The sequence below is a fragment of the Pelophylax lessonae genome, assembly GCF_965119305.1.
Source record: "Pelophylax lessonae genome assembly, chromosome: 4".
Taxonomy (NCBI): Eukaryota; Metazoa; Chordata; class Amphibia; order Anura; family Ranidae; genus Pelophylax; species Pelophylax lessonae.
Window position 1 is genome coordinate 460,878,494 of NC_138771.1, and position 19,168 is coordinate 460,897,661.

Below are 19,168 nucleotides of genomic sequence, written 5' to 3' on the forward strand. Positions count from 1 at the left end.
GACTTCATCAGTGCACGCGTTCTGAAGGAATGGCCGCCCGAGCTGTTCCTTCAGAGCTCAGTGCTGTGAACGGCGGCTCCCGTGCGCATGAATCAGATGGCCGGATGAAGCAAACCCGGAAAGTAAAACGGCTGAACATGTTGGCTGTGTTACCGGCAAGCAGGCTGCACTGCAGGGGCTTTGTTCTAAGGTAAGTATTTCATAATCTTATATAATAATATTAATGAGCTAGTATGCTCATTTTATATTCTTGTTCATCAGCTTTTCATGTAAGTGCAGTATCTCTTCAATAAAGTTGCCTGTTTAGACATACTACACTATAGGCCCTTTTTATCCTTCTGAGGTGGTGTAATTTCCTGCTGGAGGTTCAGAGATGTCCAAAATTGTGTTTTTCCTCTATCCACATTGCCTTCTTGGATTTTGGGAGTCCTATTTAGCCGTAGGAGCTGAGAGGGATTCATCATTTACACTGAGTGTACCCTGATCTTGCTGGAGACCGTTTGACCACTCTGTAACAGGAGAGTCAGACTATCTGGTAGGGAGTTTTGGCTGTCACCACTGGGTGAAATTAGGTTTTCCTTTCTGCACACCGGTGATTGGACATTCTGGATTGATCTCCTCCTTCTCCTTTGTTTTTGGTTGTAAAGACTGTGGGACTCTCTCTGTGTACAATTTGATGCATTTATATGTATCTAGTATTGGTGCTCCCCCAGTAGCAAGCCTGGGGGCACTGGTGAGTGCTTTTTACCGTGCCCTGCTCTATATGTCCTTAAGACACATAGAGCAGCATCTCGGCCCTACCCCCTTGCTCTCTCCTTATTGTTTCACTGGCTGTGATTGACAGAAGTGGGAGCCAATGGGCAAAGGGAGTCCTGGGACAGCCAAGGCTTCCATATACATCGCTGGATTGAGGGGGAGCTCAGGTGAGTATTAGGAGGGCTGTGGTGGGAGCAGCACACAGAAGGTTTTTTTTACCTTCATGCATAGAATGCATGAAGGTAAAACACCTTTAGCCTTTACAACCACTTTAAAGCAGTATTAAACCAAAAAGAAAACATTTAATAAATTAAACCCAAAATAAAACATTTAATAAATTGCAGCCTAACAATACTTAGATGTGATGGCTGCATTTGTTTCTGGCTTTCCTTCCTTTATTTTCATCTGGTGATCCTGCCAGTAAGTCTGTTGTTTTTCAACAGAACAGAACAAGCTGTCCTGTAGATGTAGCAGGGATGAGACAAACAATTTACCACTGATAGAAGTGCTTACAATGATCAGCTTTTATTTATTATGTAAAATCTTTATACAAAAAGGAACAAAACTGTCACTGATTATAAAGTATTAGCTGGTGTTCAGTTTCAATTTGTTAGTGTATATACTGTATGTTGTAAATCTGCTAGTTCATCCAACATCCCCCCCAGACTGACAATGCTGCTATTTAAAAGTGCCCCCTGTGCTCCGTCATCCATAGTGTAGGCTATGGGTTCTTAACCTGTGGCCCTTAAGCTGTTGCAGAACTACAAATCCCTTGAGGCATTGCAAGGCTGACCGTTACAAGCACAACTTCCAAAGGCAGAGGCATGATGGGACTTGTAGTTCCGCCACAGCTAGAGGGCTACAGGTTGAGCACCCATGGTGTAGGCACTCTAATACAAGAGGTGTGATACTGGCCACAGAGGAAAAAAGCCTAAAAAATAAGAACACAAACGCAGCCATCACATTTAGTGATTACTAAGCTTCAGTATATAATATTTTTGGTTTGGGGTTTAATACCTCTTTAATTATTATTTGTATTAATATTAATAATAAACAGATATATTCATGGTATTAAAGAGGGAAAATAGTGGACGAAGGTTGAATTTAGGGATCTGGAAACAATGATGGGTAGTTGGGAGCTGCAAATGTTAGCTTTCTTTTGCAAACCAGGTCAGTGACTTCTGGAATTCATTGCTGCATGAAACAACTAAGGGCGAATTAAAAGAAAATCTAACCCACTTAGCTCTTCTTATTTCAATATTTCACTTGTTGCCTATTTAGGAGAGTATTTTGATTTATCAGGCCGTGTAATTGAAGAAGACATTGCTTGCTTAGCAATATACGCACGTTGAATCTTACAATCCTGACATTGTTCTTTAACGAATAGAGGTTAATGGCTTATATTCCCAGACTGATTTTAATATCAAAGCAAGGAAGTTTAGAGACACAAACTTTTTTTTTTTTTTTTTTTTTTCCCAGTGTATCAAACTCTTACTTTTTAATGGAAGAGCATTATGCAAGCATCCAGAAATATATTCAAAAAGGCTGTGAACTCATTTTCTAACATGCAGTTTTCTACAGATGTTATACTTTTATAGATTAGGTTTTTGCATGGCCACCCCTACAATTTTGTAGACATAAGGAAATATCAAACAGAGTCTAGAAAAAAATATATGTGACTATAATCATATATCGGGCTGGATTTTTCACTAGGCACAGCGATCCTGTGCTTAAAGGTGACAGAGAGAAAGAGGCATCTATTCCGTTATTCATTTTATTGTTATAAGTAAAAATAAACTCTTCCCATGTTAATTTCCACTATTTTTATATATTAAAGTGTGGCAACTCGAAGTTAGCATTGTCAGGATAAATGCTCAGTTTTTTTTTATATACCATAAATGTAAAGCAAAAAAAATAAAGGAAGGAAGGAAGGAAATAATATATTCTTACTATATTTAATAGCAAAATCACTGATATGTATTATAAGCTCACTATTTAAAGTGATGCTAAATGTTTTTTTTTTTTTTCTCTCTAATAAAAGTAACAAAAATGTTATTCTTACCTCATCTGTGAAATGGTTTTGCACAGAGCAGCCTAGCCCCTCCCTCCTGTTGAGTGCCCCCACAGCAAAAAGGCTTGCTATGGGGGCACCCGAGGCAAGCTGCAGCTTCCTGTGTCCATTCAGACACAGAGCCACAGTTCGGCCCCACCCCTTTCTCTCCTGATTAGCTAACTGACTTTGATTGACAGTATTGACAGCAGCGGGAGCCAATGGCACTGCTTCTGTGTCTCAGCCACTCTAAAGGGAGAGCCCAGAGACACTCCTGGACATCGCTGGATAGGGATGAGCTGAGGTAAGTATTAGTGGGGCTGCTGCACAGAGAAGGCTTTTTATCTTAATGCATAGAATGCATTAAGATAAAAAAAACTAGGGATCGACTGATTATCGGCAGGGCCGATATGAACATTCCCCGATATATCGGAATCGGCGCCTGAGGTTATGGATAATTGCCGATATTTCGTGAAAGTGCTTGTACCAGAGTGATGCCTGCAGCTAGAGGCATCACCCTGGTACCAGCGTCCATAGCCGAGGGTCGGCTATCTTGTAATGACAACCGATGCGGATCGAGCCTGCACATGTGCCACCAAAGAAAATGTCTTCCTGTGGTGGCCGATGAAGGAGAGGAGGAGCCCAGAACACCCCAGAAGAGGAGGATAAGAGGTTTAGGCCTAAAATAGCCACCATTAGTGCATACCAGCAGTATAGCCCAGGTATTGGTAATTTAAAGAGATTGTAAAGGAAAAAAAAACCACTTTAAAATTACCAGCTCTGTGCAATGGTTTTGCACAGAGCAGCCCTGATCCTCCTCTTCTCAGGTCCCACGCTGTTGCTCTTGGCTCCTCCCCTCTGCTGAGTGCCCCAATTTAAAGTGATTGTAAAGTGAGCAAGCACAGTCATGATGAAACAACATAAACAGCTTAGGAGAATGAGGGAAACTTGTCAAATTTTAGGGCCCTTTAGATGAGTGTTGGTTCACTTTGGGTAGTCCTTAAATCAGGGACCCCAGAGTCTATCCACTTTAAATCAGGGTCCATAGAGCCCCCCACATTAAATCAGAGTCTCCAGAGTCCCCCCACATTAAATCAGGGTCCCCAGATAGATTTCGCTCTAATTACATCAGGGTCTCCAGAGACTTCCCACATTACATCACGGTTTACAGTTTAGAGTCCCCCCTCCCCCCCCCCCCCCTGATTACATCAGGATTCCCAAAATCCCCACAAATTAGATCAGGGTCCCCAGAGTTCCACCACATTACATTAGGGTCCTTAGAATCCCCCTGAATTACATCATGGCCCCCAGAGTCCCCCTGCATTGTAACAGGGTCCTAAGAGTCCTCCCACATTTCATCAGGGTCCCCAGTGTCTCCCGGAATTACATCAAGGCCCCCAGAGTCCCCCCACATTACATCAGGGTCTCCAAAATGCCACTGCATTACATTAGGGTCCCCAGCATTACATCATAGTCTCCAGAGCCCCCCTCCCATTACATCAGGGTCCCCAGAGACACCACCAGTACATCAGGATCCCAAGAGTCCCCCCCCCCCCCCACATTACATCAAGGACTAGAAGCTTTAAATATGCTTATAATTGTGCTAATGTGCATGGACACATGCGTTACTTTAACTGACAATTGCGTGGGCGTGCAACACTGTACCCACAAAAAATGCATGCTTTTTTCCCACAAATACAGCTTTATTTTGGTGGTATTTGATCACCTCTGCATTTTTTATTTTTTGCGCTATTATTTTTTAGTAAAAAACTATATTTTTTTACTTTCTGCTATAAAAAAAATCCCAATAAGTGTATATTGATTGGTTTGTGTAAAAATTATAGCATTTGCAAACTATGGGATTTTTTTTTTACTAGTAATGGTGGCCATTAGCGACTTAAATGCATTACTTCCCCGCTGACAGGACAGAGCTCTGCCAGGGCAGAGCCCTGACCTGCGTCTGTTCCGGACAGTGCCAGTGGTAATCTATTGACTGGCATCTGCTGATCGGCATCTGCTCAGTAAAATATAGAAGTGCCAGATCACGTACTAACTAAACAGAGCCATCTTGCCTCCATATATCTATGTAAAACGATCGGAAAGTGTTTAAAGTAGAACTATAAGCAAAACTTTTTCATTATTATTTTGGATAGAGCAAGGGAGGGTTATAACCTGTCAGATTTTATTTCCCCATTGCCGAGATTTCCAATTCATTTCCTGTCCCATAGCCAAACAGGAAGTGAGAGGGAATTCTTACAAATTAAGGGAATTGCTTGGGGACCCCCAGGTCATCAGAACTAGTGTCCCCATAGGAAAATTTACCTTCTATTACTTTTCTGGGAACAACCCAAAATTTGGGATTTTCTTCTACTTTTGCCTTCAATAAACAGGACAACTAGAGAGGACCAATCTCATTAACAGGGGCCACAGGCAGCAATAAAAACTAACAGGGAATCTACTCTACTCTACATATTTTTGGTAAAAAAAAAATCCCAATAAACGTATATTGACTGGTTTGCGCAAAAGTTATAGCGTTTGCAAACTATGGGATTTTTTTTATTTAGACTTTTTTTTTACTAGTAATGGCGGCGTTCAGTGACCTATACCAGGACTGTGATATTGCGGTGGACATTCTGACACTAATTTGAACTTTTGACACATTTTAGAAACCAGTGACACTAAGACAGTGATTAGCGCTAAAAATATGCACTGTCACTGTACTAATGACATTGGCTGGGAAGGGGGTTAAACGTCTAGGGTGATAAAAGGGTTACATGTGTGCCTAGCCTGTGTTTATGTGTGGTGCTTTTACTAGGGGAAGTAATCGATTTTATTCCTGTGGAAAGAAAATGCATTACTTCCCCTTGTTTACATAGGCAGAGCCCTGTACTGTGTCTGTTCCAGATGGTGCTCTATCCTTTAGTTATACTTTAAGATCCTCGCATAGCCGTGGAAAAAAAAGATTAGGCTGGCATTTACCAACTCTTGTCCATTTCCAACTCTCCACTGTCCCCCATCCGCTTTCAAATTAATAAAAAAATGTGCCTGCATCAGAATTTATCTCAAACACAATAAAACGTCTCTTCCTCTGCTATATGTACAGGTATGTTCAAAGTTTTGGATAGCGTAAATAAATGGTGGGAGGCAATGTGAAATCGTCCTTAGTTGGCTTGTTTCTTCTACCCATTTTCCTTTGTATCTTTGAATGACGATGAGAGACAGCACACAGTGTCGGCTGTTCCATGCTGTTGTCTACTGCTTGCCACCTGAAGAGAAAAGCATTGTTTATCTGATCTAGAATTGCTTTTTTGTAATGCATTGGTTACAATTTTTCATATTATTTTGTTTGCTTTCCTATTTGCCCTTCTATTCTGCAGAAAATACTTACCTGCAATGCAGTGTTTCAAAAAGTATAGGACTTCTATCCTATAACAATGGCAGAATGGGTTGCTGTCTGGGGTCTCAGAGTTACCCCCTTAATGACCAGGCCATTTTTTTGCGATACGGCACTGCGTTACTTTAATTGACATTTGCGCAGTTTTGAGACGCTGTAAAAAATAAAGTTGATGTCCTTTTTTTCCTCAAAAATAGAGCTTTCTTTTGGTGGCATTTGATCACCTGTGTGATTTTTATTTTTTGCGCTATAAACAAAAAAAGCGCGACAATTCTGAAAAACAATATTTTTTACTTTTTGCTATATAACATTCCCAATAAAAAAAAATAAAAATAAAAATAAAATGTTTTCATAATTTTAGGCCAATTTGTATTCTGCTACATATTTTTGGTAAAAAAAATCCCAAAAGGTGTATATTGTTTGGTTTGCGCAAATGTTATCTCGTCTACAAGCTAGGGGAAAGATTGGTCATTTTTATTTATTTTATTTTTTTTACTAGTAATGGGGGCGATCAGCAATTTTTAGCTGGACTGCGACATTGCGGCGGAGATCGGACACCTAACTGACATTTTTGACACTTTTGGGGGGACCAGTGACATTGCTACAGTAATCAGTGCTAAAAATATGTTACTGACACTGGTAGGGAAGGAGTTAACACCAGGGGCGATCAAAGGGTTAAATGTGTCCCTAGGGGTGTCCCTAGGGGTGCTTTCTAACTGTGTAGGGGGTGGGCTTGCTGCATGAACAGAGAGACCTGTGTTTCTAAATAAGAGGAGCACAGGATCTCTGTGTTCATTACTGACAGAACATCGGTCTGTTGTGTTTAAAATGGCAGACTGCCGTTCTGGCTCTGTCTTTTAGTTTTGGATAGAGTGGAGAGGGATTAAAACACTTGAACGTTTTTATTGCTGTCTGGGCCCCTGTGTAGGAGATTCACCCTCCCTATTTGTCCTTTTTACTATTGTCATTTAAAGTGAAAGTAAAAGAAAATCCCAAATTTTGGGTTGTCCCCAGAAAAGTAATAGAGGCGAAATCTTCTAATGGGAACATTAATTCTGGTGACTTGCAGGGATTTCCACTCACTTCCTGTTTGGCTATTGGACAGGAAGTGATGGGAAATCTCCACAATAGGACACATCTGACAGGGGTTATAACCCTCCCTTACTATATCCAAAGTGAAAAAAAAAAAGTTTTGCCTATAGTTCCACTTTAAAGCCTAACCCTGGTCTCTGCCACCCCTATACCCATTTGCAGGCCTTATATACTCTTTTCCAAAGTCTTTAGGCCAATCATTTAACAGGACCCTCTTCCCTTTAGTCTCCTTCTGGTGGTTAGAGGTTCTCAAGATGTAGAAATATTCTTTACGTGAATATATTGTGAATGAATGGTGCCTTGATAATACCCCCTTAAAGGGTGGGCCCATTATGTCCTGTAGTAATAGTACAGTGATGTTGAACCTTGGCACCCCAGATGTTTTGGAACTAAATTTCCCATGATGCTCTACCACACTGCAGAGTGCATGAGCATCATGGGAAATGTAGTTCCAAAACATCTAGGGTGCCAAGGTTCGCCATCACTGTTATAGTAGAACCAATGAGTAATTCACCAGAAGACTGAGGACATCTTGTGGCTAAAAGAAGTATTTCAAGGGACAGCTCCAGATATAGATGAATATTGCAGCCTGAACTGCATTCTAAATTGTAAAACTTGCCAGGGGCCTATTTTAATAAAAAAAAAAAAGTTCCTCAGAGATGGGTTTTAGGATTTTCAAACTCCCAGGAAACAACAACTACAACCTTCTGCACGCTGTTTCACCTGACACCGTTAACAGGCTATAGTTATTTCTACCCCCTTCCCATCACCTCCCCCCTCTCTTCCCCCCCTTTTTTTTTACTGTCTTCCCCATCCCTACGTCCAACATTCTAATTTACTCAAAAGCATTGCTCCTGTCTCATCTTGCCACCTAGCAATTACCTCTATTAATAACTCCATCCTCGGGCGCAATACGTTCCCATTTGGGGCGCCCTAATGGAACCCGCACCCTTATTATATAATGGCATCATTACTGATCTCCGTATATTGCTGATTCTGTAACTATATTATGATGCTCAATTCCATTTTGTATACCATACTCAGGGCTGCTGTTAGAAATCGCGGGGCCCCGTACAGACTACCTGGCAGGGCCCCCCCCCCCAAGAAAATATTAAAGATATATTTAGCTAAAATTGCAACAAAATCACTATTATATCACTATTACCAGACACAAATATAACATAACTCGCACAATTCCTGCTAAATAGAAAAAAAATACTATGTTAAATAAAAAAGAAGATGAGATGAGAAAAATATACAGGCTGGGCAGTTGGAGCTCAGTGATCAGAGAGACAGAGAGAGAGAGAAACAAAGTTACAATTTACAAATAAACTCCTGAGCAGAGATAAGTGCTGGGAGGGGGGGGGGGCACACAAGGGAGGGGGATTAGTGAGGGACGACTGTCTCTTTCTCAACAGATAAAAGCTGATAGCAGGGAGAAGGACAGATCAGATTCAGGTGCTGGAGGAAGATTTCTGTATTTGTTGTCCATCACTAATCCCCCTCTCTGTGTGGGCCCCCCTGTGTGCTCGGGCCCCCTACAAGAGGGCTGGTGGTCCCCCCCTATCAGCGGCCCTGACCATACTGCATTCATTGAAGTGTTCTTGCTTTTTACCTTTGTTATTATGCACTTGTTAAACTGGTATACTTGATGAAAATACAATAAAAAGATTTTTATTTTTTGGAAACAAAAAGATTATCAGACAAGCATACACAATATGTACCCACATTCCTTGTACATGGAAACATCAGTTCTATATTATCTGCAACCATTATTTGAGTCACTTGCAAACAGTATACTGCTGTATATGAAGTTTGAACCATTTCAAAATTCGAACACTGCATTCCAAATCCTGCAGAAATGTTACACAAACAAAATCAGAAGCAAAATATAAGATCATGCAAATGCCAAACCACATTTATGTTCTAAATAAGCAGGCAGGGACGTATGAATTGGCCCATGGTACAATTGGTTTCACTAGACCCTTGGCATGAGGCAAGAGACCAGGGGGCACGTGCCCCTGAGCACTTCCACGTGTATTGCAATTAACAGCTCTGAACAGATTTTTACCCTGTCGGCAAAAAAAGTATATCGTTATATATGTTATATCGTAGCGGTGGGTTTGGGTGTTTGTTAGGAATAACAGGCAGTTTTTAGTAATTGTTGTCTCTGATGTCCACTGTACAGTATACCTCTGCCCTAACGTATGATGGTGTCCGTGTGATGTATGAAGCCTTTCAAAACCTGAGGAAACAAAGAATAGATATATCTCGCCGTGGTAATGCTGGAGACTGCTTGGCCAACCCTGCTGTTCCATGGGGGCAAGGGATAGACATCCAGAGGGCATTGCAGCAGGTATAAAATGAAAAGATGTACATGTAAAATGATACATTTGTTGTTTGAAAGATAAAAGAATACCACTGTATGTAAAAATTTAAGGGTGTATCTCAGTGCTTGGAATGAATGATATGATTTTTAAGAGTGAATTATAATCTTTTTAGTATTTTTGTTACCATTTTACATTTTTATTTATTTTTTTTAATGATTACTTTAAACTTCAGAAGAAAATAAAGCTTAAAGTATTTTATGTATTTAATTAAATGTTTTTTGCCAATTTTTTACATTAAAAAAAAAAAAAAAGGTTCGACTGGATGGTTTGTCTGGCAATGTCCAGTTCAATGAGAAGGGGAGGAGAACCAACTATACACTGCATGTGCTGGAGCTGAAACATAAAGGAATCCGACAGGTAAGGCTGAATCTTAACTGAAATTGTGAATCAGATAAATGATTCAGTGTAGCAGAAATAAAGTAATAGTGAAAAAAAAAAATCTATAAAGGTACATTAGCCTTGAAATGTTCTTGTCTGATTGTATTTATTGTAATACTCCCGATGCACTCTTGCTCAGGTCTCTTCCAAAATTGGAAATGTATTTGCATTAAAGTAATTCAAGTCACATCCACTATGGCATTGCACCCGCTTATAGAGTATATAAGTCTTATATAAACGTCTTATATAAGTCTTATATAATATAGTGCAGGCTTTGAAGTAGATATGGAGTCTTCTTCTCGTATTTGAATAAACAGTGGACATCATACAGTGGCAATATTTGGCAGAAAATGCCTCTAGATTTATCCATATATTTGGTAAATACCAATTTGGTAAATTCCACCTATTTTGAATGACCCTTGGTTATCCTCTAACTTAATCCAGACCAACAGAAGACTATGCTGATAGCATGATAGCCACTCCAATTTAGCAATAATTTAAGCAAATCGGTCAATAGCTGGTGAACCCAGTGCAAAATTTGGACTGGGGTCTCACCCCATTTGCTTGGACCTATTTCCTTATACACCCCCTTCTATGCTTAGGACAAAGTACAACAAGCAGAAAGGTGCTGGTAACATCATTTACTACAGAATTATACAGGTGTAGCACTGCCCCCTTGAGGACTGCTGGAGTGTTCACCTTGGGATCCCCCTGGGTTACCATTAGCAAATGCAGAATGAATAATTTTAACTCTTTACTCTCCGGCTCAGTCAATGAACAGTCTAGGGGATGTAGTGGTTTTTGTGGTTTTATTTAAATTAGGGATGAGAGAAGGGAAGAGTGGGTTACTCCACCTTTAACTATTCACAAAAGGTGAGGACTCCTGACTGAAGATGCAGCCAGGCTGCTGATTCACCTTGCCACTTAGATGAATTTAGGATTACTTGTTAGGATGAATTATCTTCGGGATACACATCTAGTGCCCCCTTTCACTTGACTTACTGACACCTGTCCTCTGATTATCCTACACCGGGGTGGCCCCCCTCAGGTCAGGCCCCTAGACATGATACCCTGTACTCACAATACTGTTTTGTGGGGGTCTCCAGTGTCTCTACCCCCTCAATCAGCTCTCATGGACATCTGGGTTCAGCTCCTTCCTTCCTGGTCCCCAGGCCGACTGCCTGTGACCGCATGCCATTGATACAGAGGAGGAGGCAGCCACCGCCCACCCTCTAGGACTCTGCTCACCAGCCAAAGACCCCGCAGCACATGTGATCCTGGCTTTTATACCACACCCCTCAATGCACCGAGACAATTAGTCTGTGCCAATCACTGGGGCTGTATCTAAGCCTGTGTACCCATTGGTCAGATTTCCTACACTGTCCAATAGGCCTCCCTATTGGACCATTGTGGAACACTCCCTAGACCAGATGAATCACACACTGAGCACCATGAGCAGACCTAACTCACAGATCCTGCTCTCTGGTAGGCAGAAAGCAATATAGATTTGCCTGCTGCTCCTCTGATAGGCAGACAGAGCCAAAACTATACTCTCTCTCTAGCACCTACCTAGGAGGGTTCTACACAGGTAGCATACTGGAGACTGGTAGAGAAAGCAGCAATGCTTCCCCTAAATATTCCCAGTGTTTGGTTCAAGTGACACCCCAGGTCACACAGCCAAGCACAGGGAATGCAAGAGAAATCATTATTGTGCTCTATAACAGCCTGAAGTGAGATTATTTTCCAACTTTTTGCCCAATCAACAAAAAATGATAACTGGTGGAGGGTAGCAGGGTATATACAGACAGTAGTTGGCAGAAGGCAGGGTGTGCGATATCATGAAGGAAATAATTAAAAATAAATACATGTGTTTAAAGTGTGTGCATATGGCTGAAAAGGCAATCTGATTGTTGACTGGTTTTTTAAATTTATTTTTTGTAAACATTGCCCAGGGAAACACAGTTTGCCAAATGAGCCCCGGTTCACACTTGTGCGAGTGTCGGGTTCTCATGTAATGTCGGAGCGCACTGCTCCTTCATTACATGCGATCGGCTGTGCGGTGCGAGTTTAGCCATACACTTTGTATGGCTAAATTCGCACCGCAGCCGCAGCAAACACGCACAGGGACCCTTTTTGGAAGCCGCATCAGGATCGGATCGCACAGCGGTTCACACTTGTGCGATCCGATCCTGTGCGAACTGCACGATCGCACTGCGATATGCGATCAAACTGGGGGTGTCGTTAAGATTACATTGACACCCCCAGCGTATCGCATATGGCAGTGTGAACTGTCGGGGGTGCGTTTGCGATGCGGGAACAGGCTGCGGATTCGCAGCCTTCCCGCACTCGCATAAGTGTGAACCGGGGCTAAGAGTGTACATTTTAAAACAAATGTGGTATAGAAATTAAGGGGGTGTAACCCAAGTTCTCAAGTTTTCTTTGGCATGGAAGGAGTGTTACAGCAAACTTTGTGCCTGCAGAAAAAAATTACATCATCACTCTTCTGGATAAACCCATACTGGAAAGTAACAGATGGCCAATTTTATTGTTAGCTGCACATAGAAACACAAACAAATTAATGAACGGTCTCTTCCCTCCATCTGAGCATCTCAGGGAACAATCGGAAAGTGTTAGTAGACCACTCAGTTAACTGTGCGTTTAAAATTGACCCATTATTTGTCTTTTATCTGGTCTTCGCATTCACACTCAGCATCATCCAATGTAGGAGTATCTGAAAAGGAAAATGTTGACACGCTTTAAAGGCCCATTCATGCCTAAATGTGCATTTTTTGGCACATTGATGTACATTGAAGTGTGTTGCACATTTAATGCTCACACCCACCAAAAAAGCACACCAAAAAAGTACCTTTTTTTATCATAAGGCATAGCACATATTCATTATTACATGCATTGTGGTGTATTGAAAAGTATATGCATGGGAGGACGGGGGTGAGAATAGTTTAACTCCCCCCTCTCTTCAGGTCACTACTAATAACATAAGCTGAGTTGGTGGCCCTAAGTCAAGATACTTTTACATTCAGTTATCAATCAGAGCAGAACCTGCAGTTAGTGGAGTATTATACAGTTATCTGCTTCTCATTCAGACCTGTGATCAAGGATAGAAAGAAGCCTTCCAGTATTGACTTCTGTTGCGGCTCTGAGATGCTGTGACCAAATTCTAATTGCCACAAAGGAGATTGATATTGAAATATGTGAAAATTTGTTTTACAATAAGCCATGCAATAAGATGCCCATCTTTCCTAATGTCCATCTATCAATCTGGCACCATGGGACATTTTCTTTACTTCTGACATTACCCCTCGCTATGAAAGGGCTAGTTAGTTGTTTTGTCCCCAGCCAGGACAAAGGCTCCCAGTCCTCCCCTGGGCAGGTTCAATGGTTTTCTCTGTATTCCCTTTGGAGAGATATTGAAAATTAATAACAATACACTACAACACAATGCACAATGCATTGTTGTACCACACATTAATGCATATATTAGTGCACAATAACATTTTCACTTATAAGTGTGAAGCCACCCAAGCTGTTAGCCTTTACATCAGAAAAGATAGAAATGTAAAATGAAAAAGCAAATCCTTTGAAAAGTTTAAAGTATAAGGCAAGTCTACACAAGTACACATGTAAATGTACTTCTATTTAACTTTCTTCATCATTTATCTTTGGTGGACATATATAACCACTGATACTTCCCTGGGGTTCCTGCCTTTTAGAGCGATTAGATGGTTTCTATTCCTACATCACCACTCTCAGCTCTAACATGCTCACTGTCTATAGCTCACAACACTTCTAGAGTCGATGTGGTGATATGATGATGTCAGTGCATAGAAGAATAGGGAGACATGGATCAGAGGCAGACAATGCAGCAAATTCGTCAGCAGTAGCATAGCTAGCGTTGTTGACCCTTTGAAATAGAAGGATAACAGCAGCACTGGCAGGATCAACAGAAAAATACTTGAGAATGAGGGTACTATATATACATGTGCATCTCAAGAAATTAAAATATCATCAAAATGGGAATTTATTTCAGTAATTCAATTAGAAAAGTGAAACATATATAATATAGAGTGATATATTTCAAGCATTTCTTTCTTTTTGTTTGGTGATTATAGCTTACAGCTAGTAAAAATCCAAAATTCAGTATCTCAGAAAATTAGAATATTATACAAGACCAAAAAAAAAGGATTTATAATACAGAAATGTTGGCTTACTGAAAAGTAAGTCCATGTACAGTATGGTATGCACTCAATACTTGGTCGGGGCTCCTTTTGCATGAATTACTGCATCAATGCAGTGCTGCATGGAGGCGATCAGTCTGTGGTACTGCTGAGGTGTTATGGAAGCCCAGGTTGCTTTGATAACATCTTCCTCTTGACAATACCCCACAGATTCTCTATGGGGTTTAGGTCAGATGAGTTTGCTGGCCAATCATGCACAGTGATACCATGATCATTGGTACTTTTGGCAGTGTGGGCAGGTGCCAAGTCCTGTTGGAAAATGAAATCAGCATCTCCATAAAGCTGTTCAGCAGAGGGAAGCATGAAGTGCTATAGAATTTCCTGGCAGAGGGCATGCGCTGACTTTGGACTTGATAAAACACAGTGGATTAACACCAGCAGATGGCATGGCTCCCTAAATCATCACAAACTGTGGAAACATCACACTAGACCTTGTGCATCTTGGATTATTTGCCTCTCCACTCTTCCTCCAGACTCTAGGACCTTGATTTCCAACTAAATGCAAAATTTACTTTCATCCGAGAAGAGGACCTTTGACCACTGAGCAACAGTCCAGTCCTTTTCTCCTTAGCCCAGGTAAAACGCTTCTAATGTTGTCTCTGGTTCAGGAGTGGCTTGAAACAAGGAATGTGACAGTTGTAGCCCATGTACTGGATATGTCTGTGTGTGGTGGCTCTTGAAGCACTGACCCCAGCCGTTGTCCACTCATTGGCCTCTTAAGGCTGCAGTTATCCCTGTTGCTTGTGCACCTTTTTCTACCAAACATTTTCCTTCCACTGAACTTTCCATTATTATGCTTGGATACAGCACTCTGAACCACTAGCTTCTTTAGCAATGACTTTTGTAACTTGTGAGGGTGTCAATGACTGTCTTCTGGACAACTGTCAAGTCATCAGTCTTCCCCATGATTGCGTAAACTATTGAACCAGACTGAAAGACAATTTAAAGGCTCAGGAAACCTTTACAGGTGTTTTGAGTTACTTAGCTGATTAGTGTGTGACACTATGAGTCTACAATATGAAACTTTTCCACAATATTCTAAATTTCTGAGATACATAATTTTGAGTTTTCACTAGCTGTAAGCCACAATCATCAAAATTAAAAGAAGGAAATGCTTGAAATATATCACTATGTGTATAATGAATCTATATAATATATGAGTTTCAATTTTTGAATTGAAAACTGAAATAAATTAACTTTTTGATGATGTTCAAATGTTTTGAGATGTACCTGTATTAGCAGGTTTATATGTTTTATAATGAAAGCAAGTTCTTTATTTCTGTAAAGTTTGCTTTACCTGTCACCTCTTCTTTGCCTTCTGGGACATTGTTTGGTGACATTGGTTCCTGCAAGTGGACTGTTCTCACAATAAAGACTCAGCATCTTCCTTATAGTGGAGCCTAATAGAAAGTGATTGGAAGCTGCTCACACAATAAGGCTTTCACATTGTATTAGGTTCATCTGTTCTCATGCATTTGCTTCCAGCAACACCACAGAGGTGTTACTATAGAATCCCCAATACCAATTGCTGGACATTCCTCTTCTGCCACCTGTGCCCTGTTGCCAGATGGCAAACCAAAACCCATCCAGAGAGTGCACTATTTATAGCCTTGCTAGCCTTTGGAAGACAGTGACAGCATGTACCCTAAATATACAAGCAGGCATGGGTTAAACTAATAAATAATTAACTGTAAAATATGAGTAGAAATACATCTACATAGCCTTAATATAAATCAATCTAAAGGTTAAAGAGGATCTGTCACTTTAGAAATTCCTAGTAATCAATTAGATTGATGCAAATTATGACATTTTCAAATATGCTGTATTTGCCAGTAATGGCTATTTTCAAAGCTACCTTTTTCATAAAGCAAGTTGGCCTCACTTTTTTCAATTTAGCAAGGGAATAACAAAAGGCGAATTAGTCAAAGCATGAGGCAAGGGGGTAGTCAAGTTAATTTCCCTGGCCTTGTGACCATCGCCTCCATGCTTGCATGGCTTCTTTGTGTTATTCCCCACCCAAGTATCAGGAGAAATGTATTGGTGCCGGTGGTTTTCCTCCTCCTTTCCTCTCTTTAGGGCACACGGTTATGTCCAAAATAAAGTGAAACTCTGGGCAAAGTCAAACATCATATATATATGCTGCTCTCCTTCACTACCATTAACCAATTGCCAACCTGCCGCAGTACATATATGGGGGACGGCTCCCACAGGCACTGCAACATACCTGTATGCCACTGGCTGTGTTTGGGTTTCGGGCACACATCGGTGCCTCCGCCCACCTACTACCCTTTGATTTGGCACAGCAGGAGTCTGTCAGCAGAAGTCTGTCAGCAGGTCCCGGCCAATGATTTGAACTGCAGCTCAGGGCCCTGTGTTGACAAACAACACAGGGCTCTGAACAGAGGGAACATTTACTTTGTTTATTTTCCCTACAAAGCAGGGAACATAAACCAATCTGTTCATAGTAAAAATCACCACACATTACATATAATGTATTACGCATTGTTAGGAAAGCAATCAACCCCTTGATTGTACCTAGATGTGAACCGTTTCCCAGCCAGTGTTATTAGCACAGTGGCAGTGTCTATTAATAGCACTGATCACTGTATTGGTGTCTCTAGAGAAGTCAGTGGCATTTTGTCAGTTAGTGTCAGTTAGTGTCAGGTTGTCCGCCGCACTACTAAATCCCTGATTGCCACCATTACTAGTGTGAAAAAATAAATAAATTAAAATTCCTGTATACATACCATAGTTTGTAGACATTATAACTTTCATGCAAACCAATTAACATACACTTTTTTACTAAAAGTATTTGGATGCCTGCCATTACACACACATGAACTTTAATGTCATCCCAGACTTAGCCCATAGGGTTCAGTATTGAGTTGTTCTATCCCTTGCAGCTATAACAGCTTCAACTCTTCTGGGAAGGCTGTCCACAAGGTTCAGGAGTGTGTCTATGGGAATGTTTGACCATTCTTGCACATTTGTGAGGTCAGGCACTGATGTTGAACGAGAAGGCCTGGCTCGCAGTCTCTGCTCTATTTCATCCCAAAGGTGTTCTATCGAGCAGGCTAATCAAGTTCCTCCACCCCAAGTGCACTCATCCATGTCTTTATGGACCTTGCTTGTGCACTGGTGGGCAATCATGTTGGAACAGGACGGGGTCCCAAATTGTTCCCATAAAGTTGAGAGCATGTATTTATCCAAAATGTCTTGGTATGCTGAAGCCTTAAGAGTTCCCTTCACTGGAACTAAGGGGCCAAACCTAACCCCTGAAAAACAACCCCACACCATAATCCCCCTTCCACCAAATGATTTGGACCAGTGCACAAAGCAAGGTCTATAAAGACATGGATGAGCAAGTTTGGTGTGGAGGAACATGATTGGCCTGCACAGAATCCTGACCTCAACCTGATAGAACACCTTTGGAATGAATTAGAGCAGAGACTGCAAGCCAGGCCTTCTTGTCCACATCCATAACTGACCTCACAAATGCGCTTCTGGAATAATGATCAAACATTCCCATAGACACACTCCTAAACCTTGTGGACAGCCTTCCCACAAGAGTTGAAGCCGATATAGCTGCAAAGGGTGGGCCAACTCATTTTTTAACCCAACGGACTAAGATTGGAAAGCCATTAAAATTCATGTGCGTGTAAAGGCAAGCATCTCAATACATTTGGTAATACAGTTGTAGCAGGATTCCCAGTCATTTTGCTGGATATGGGTCTCCCTGGGCCACCGGGTGCAACAAAAGTCCCGGGCACAAAAATGGAGATTTTGACTTTCTGTTGCGGCTGTTGCCGTTAGCAACCAGCCTGGTAACCTAGGGTGAAATCCCGGATGAGCCCCCAAATGTAGCAGGATTCCCAGCCGTTTTGCTGGGCCACCGGATGCAACAAAAGTGCCCTTGTGCATATTCCTCCAAGTGTGAGCGCTGAGGCAATGATTAGTCCACTATCTTTGGGTTTTTTAGGTTTATTTGAAGACTTGGATGGGAGAATGGAATGAGTGGGATACTCCTTTGGCTCAATTGTGTACAATTGTTAGGGACAACTGAAAATGCTTCTTGGCACTGACTTGACGCTGGCTAAATGCCGGTCAACGCCGGTTGACGCTATATAATGCTGGCTTGCTGCCTGTTAACTCCAAACTGACCTTTGACTGCTTTCTCACTTGAAGAAGTCCTTTCTTTAGCTCCCTAAGCACTTCCTGCTGAGGTAGTTATGTGTACTGCTGCTGCGCTGCTCAACTCTTCAGGGCCCACACCGGAACCCTCTTTCTCTCACTTATCTTTAGGGCTTCAACCCTGGCACCCCCTTTCTCTAAACCTTCTCCTCAGGTTAGCTGGCTCCTGGATCCCTCTGACCTTCGGGAGTGGTCCCCTCTCCTAGGCAGACCCCTGGGAAGTCTCAAGTACTCACGACACTGTGTTTTCCACAGCCCTCTGGATCCCCCTCTGCAGCCCAGCTCAACCTTCATTCTCTATGCTGACTGCCCAGGACACTCTCACTTGCGCTGACAGGAGAAGAGACAGCCGTCACCCCCCTCCTGGGACTCTGCTTCCCGCCAAAGACCTTGCGTCATGTGCTCCCTCAGACCTATACCCCATCCCAGGATGATCTGCAGCAGATTCTGCCCTCTGAGATGGATACAAGCCCTGGTGTGCTATTGGTCAGGTTTCCTCCACTATCCAATAAGAACCCTTATTGGACACAGTAGGGAGACTCCCCAGACTCAACAGACACCCTGGGAAGCACATGACAGCCTAACAAAATGATCAGGCCCTCCTGATATGCAGACAGGGCCACCCATATGCTTTTTCCTAGCACCTACTTAGGAGGGTGCT

General features: G+C 41.8%; 1 protein-coding gene across 6 annotated transcripts in view; it reads left to right on the forward strand.

Moving 5' to 3' along the window:
- Positions 1 to 19,168, forward strand: part of GRIA1 (glutamate ionotropic receptor AMPA type subunit 1) — a 455,708-nt gene that overhangs the window by 300,589 nt on the left and 135,951 nt on the right. For all 6 annotated transcript variants that reach the window (XM_082253268.1, XM_082253270.1, XM_082253272.1 and 3 more), the window contains exons 7-8: positions 9,481 to 9,648; positions 9,935 to 10,039. In XM_082253268.1, the coding sequence (XP_082109394.1) occupies positions 9,481 to 9,648; positions 9,935 to 10,039 (273 nt within the window). The remainder of the gene's footprint in view (positions 1 to 9,480; positions 9,649 to 9,934; positions 10,040 to 19,168) is intronic.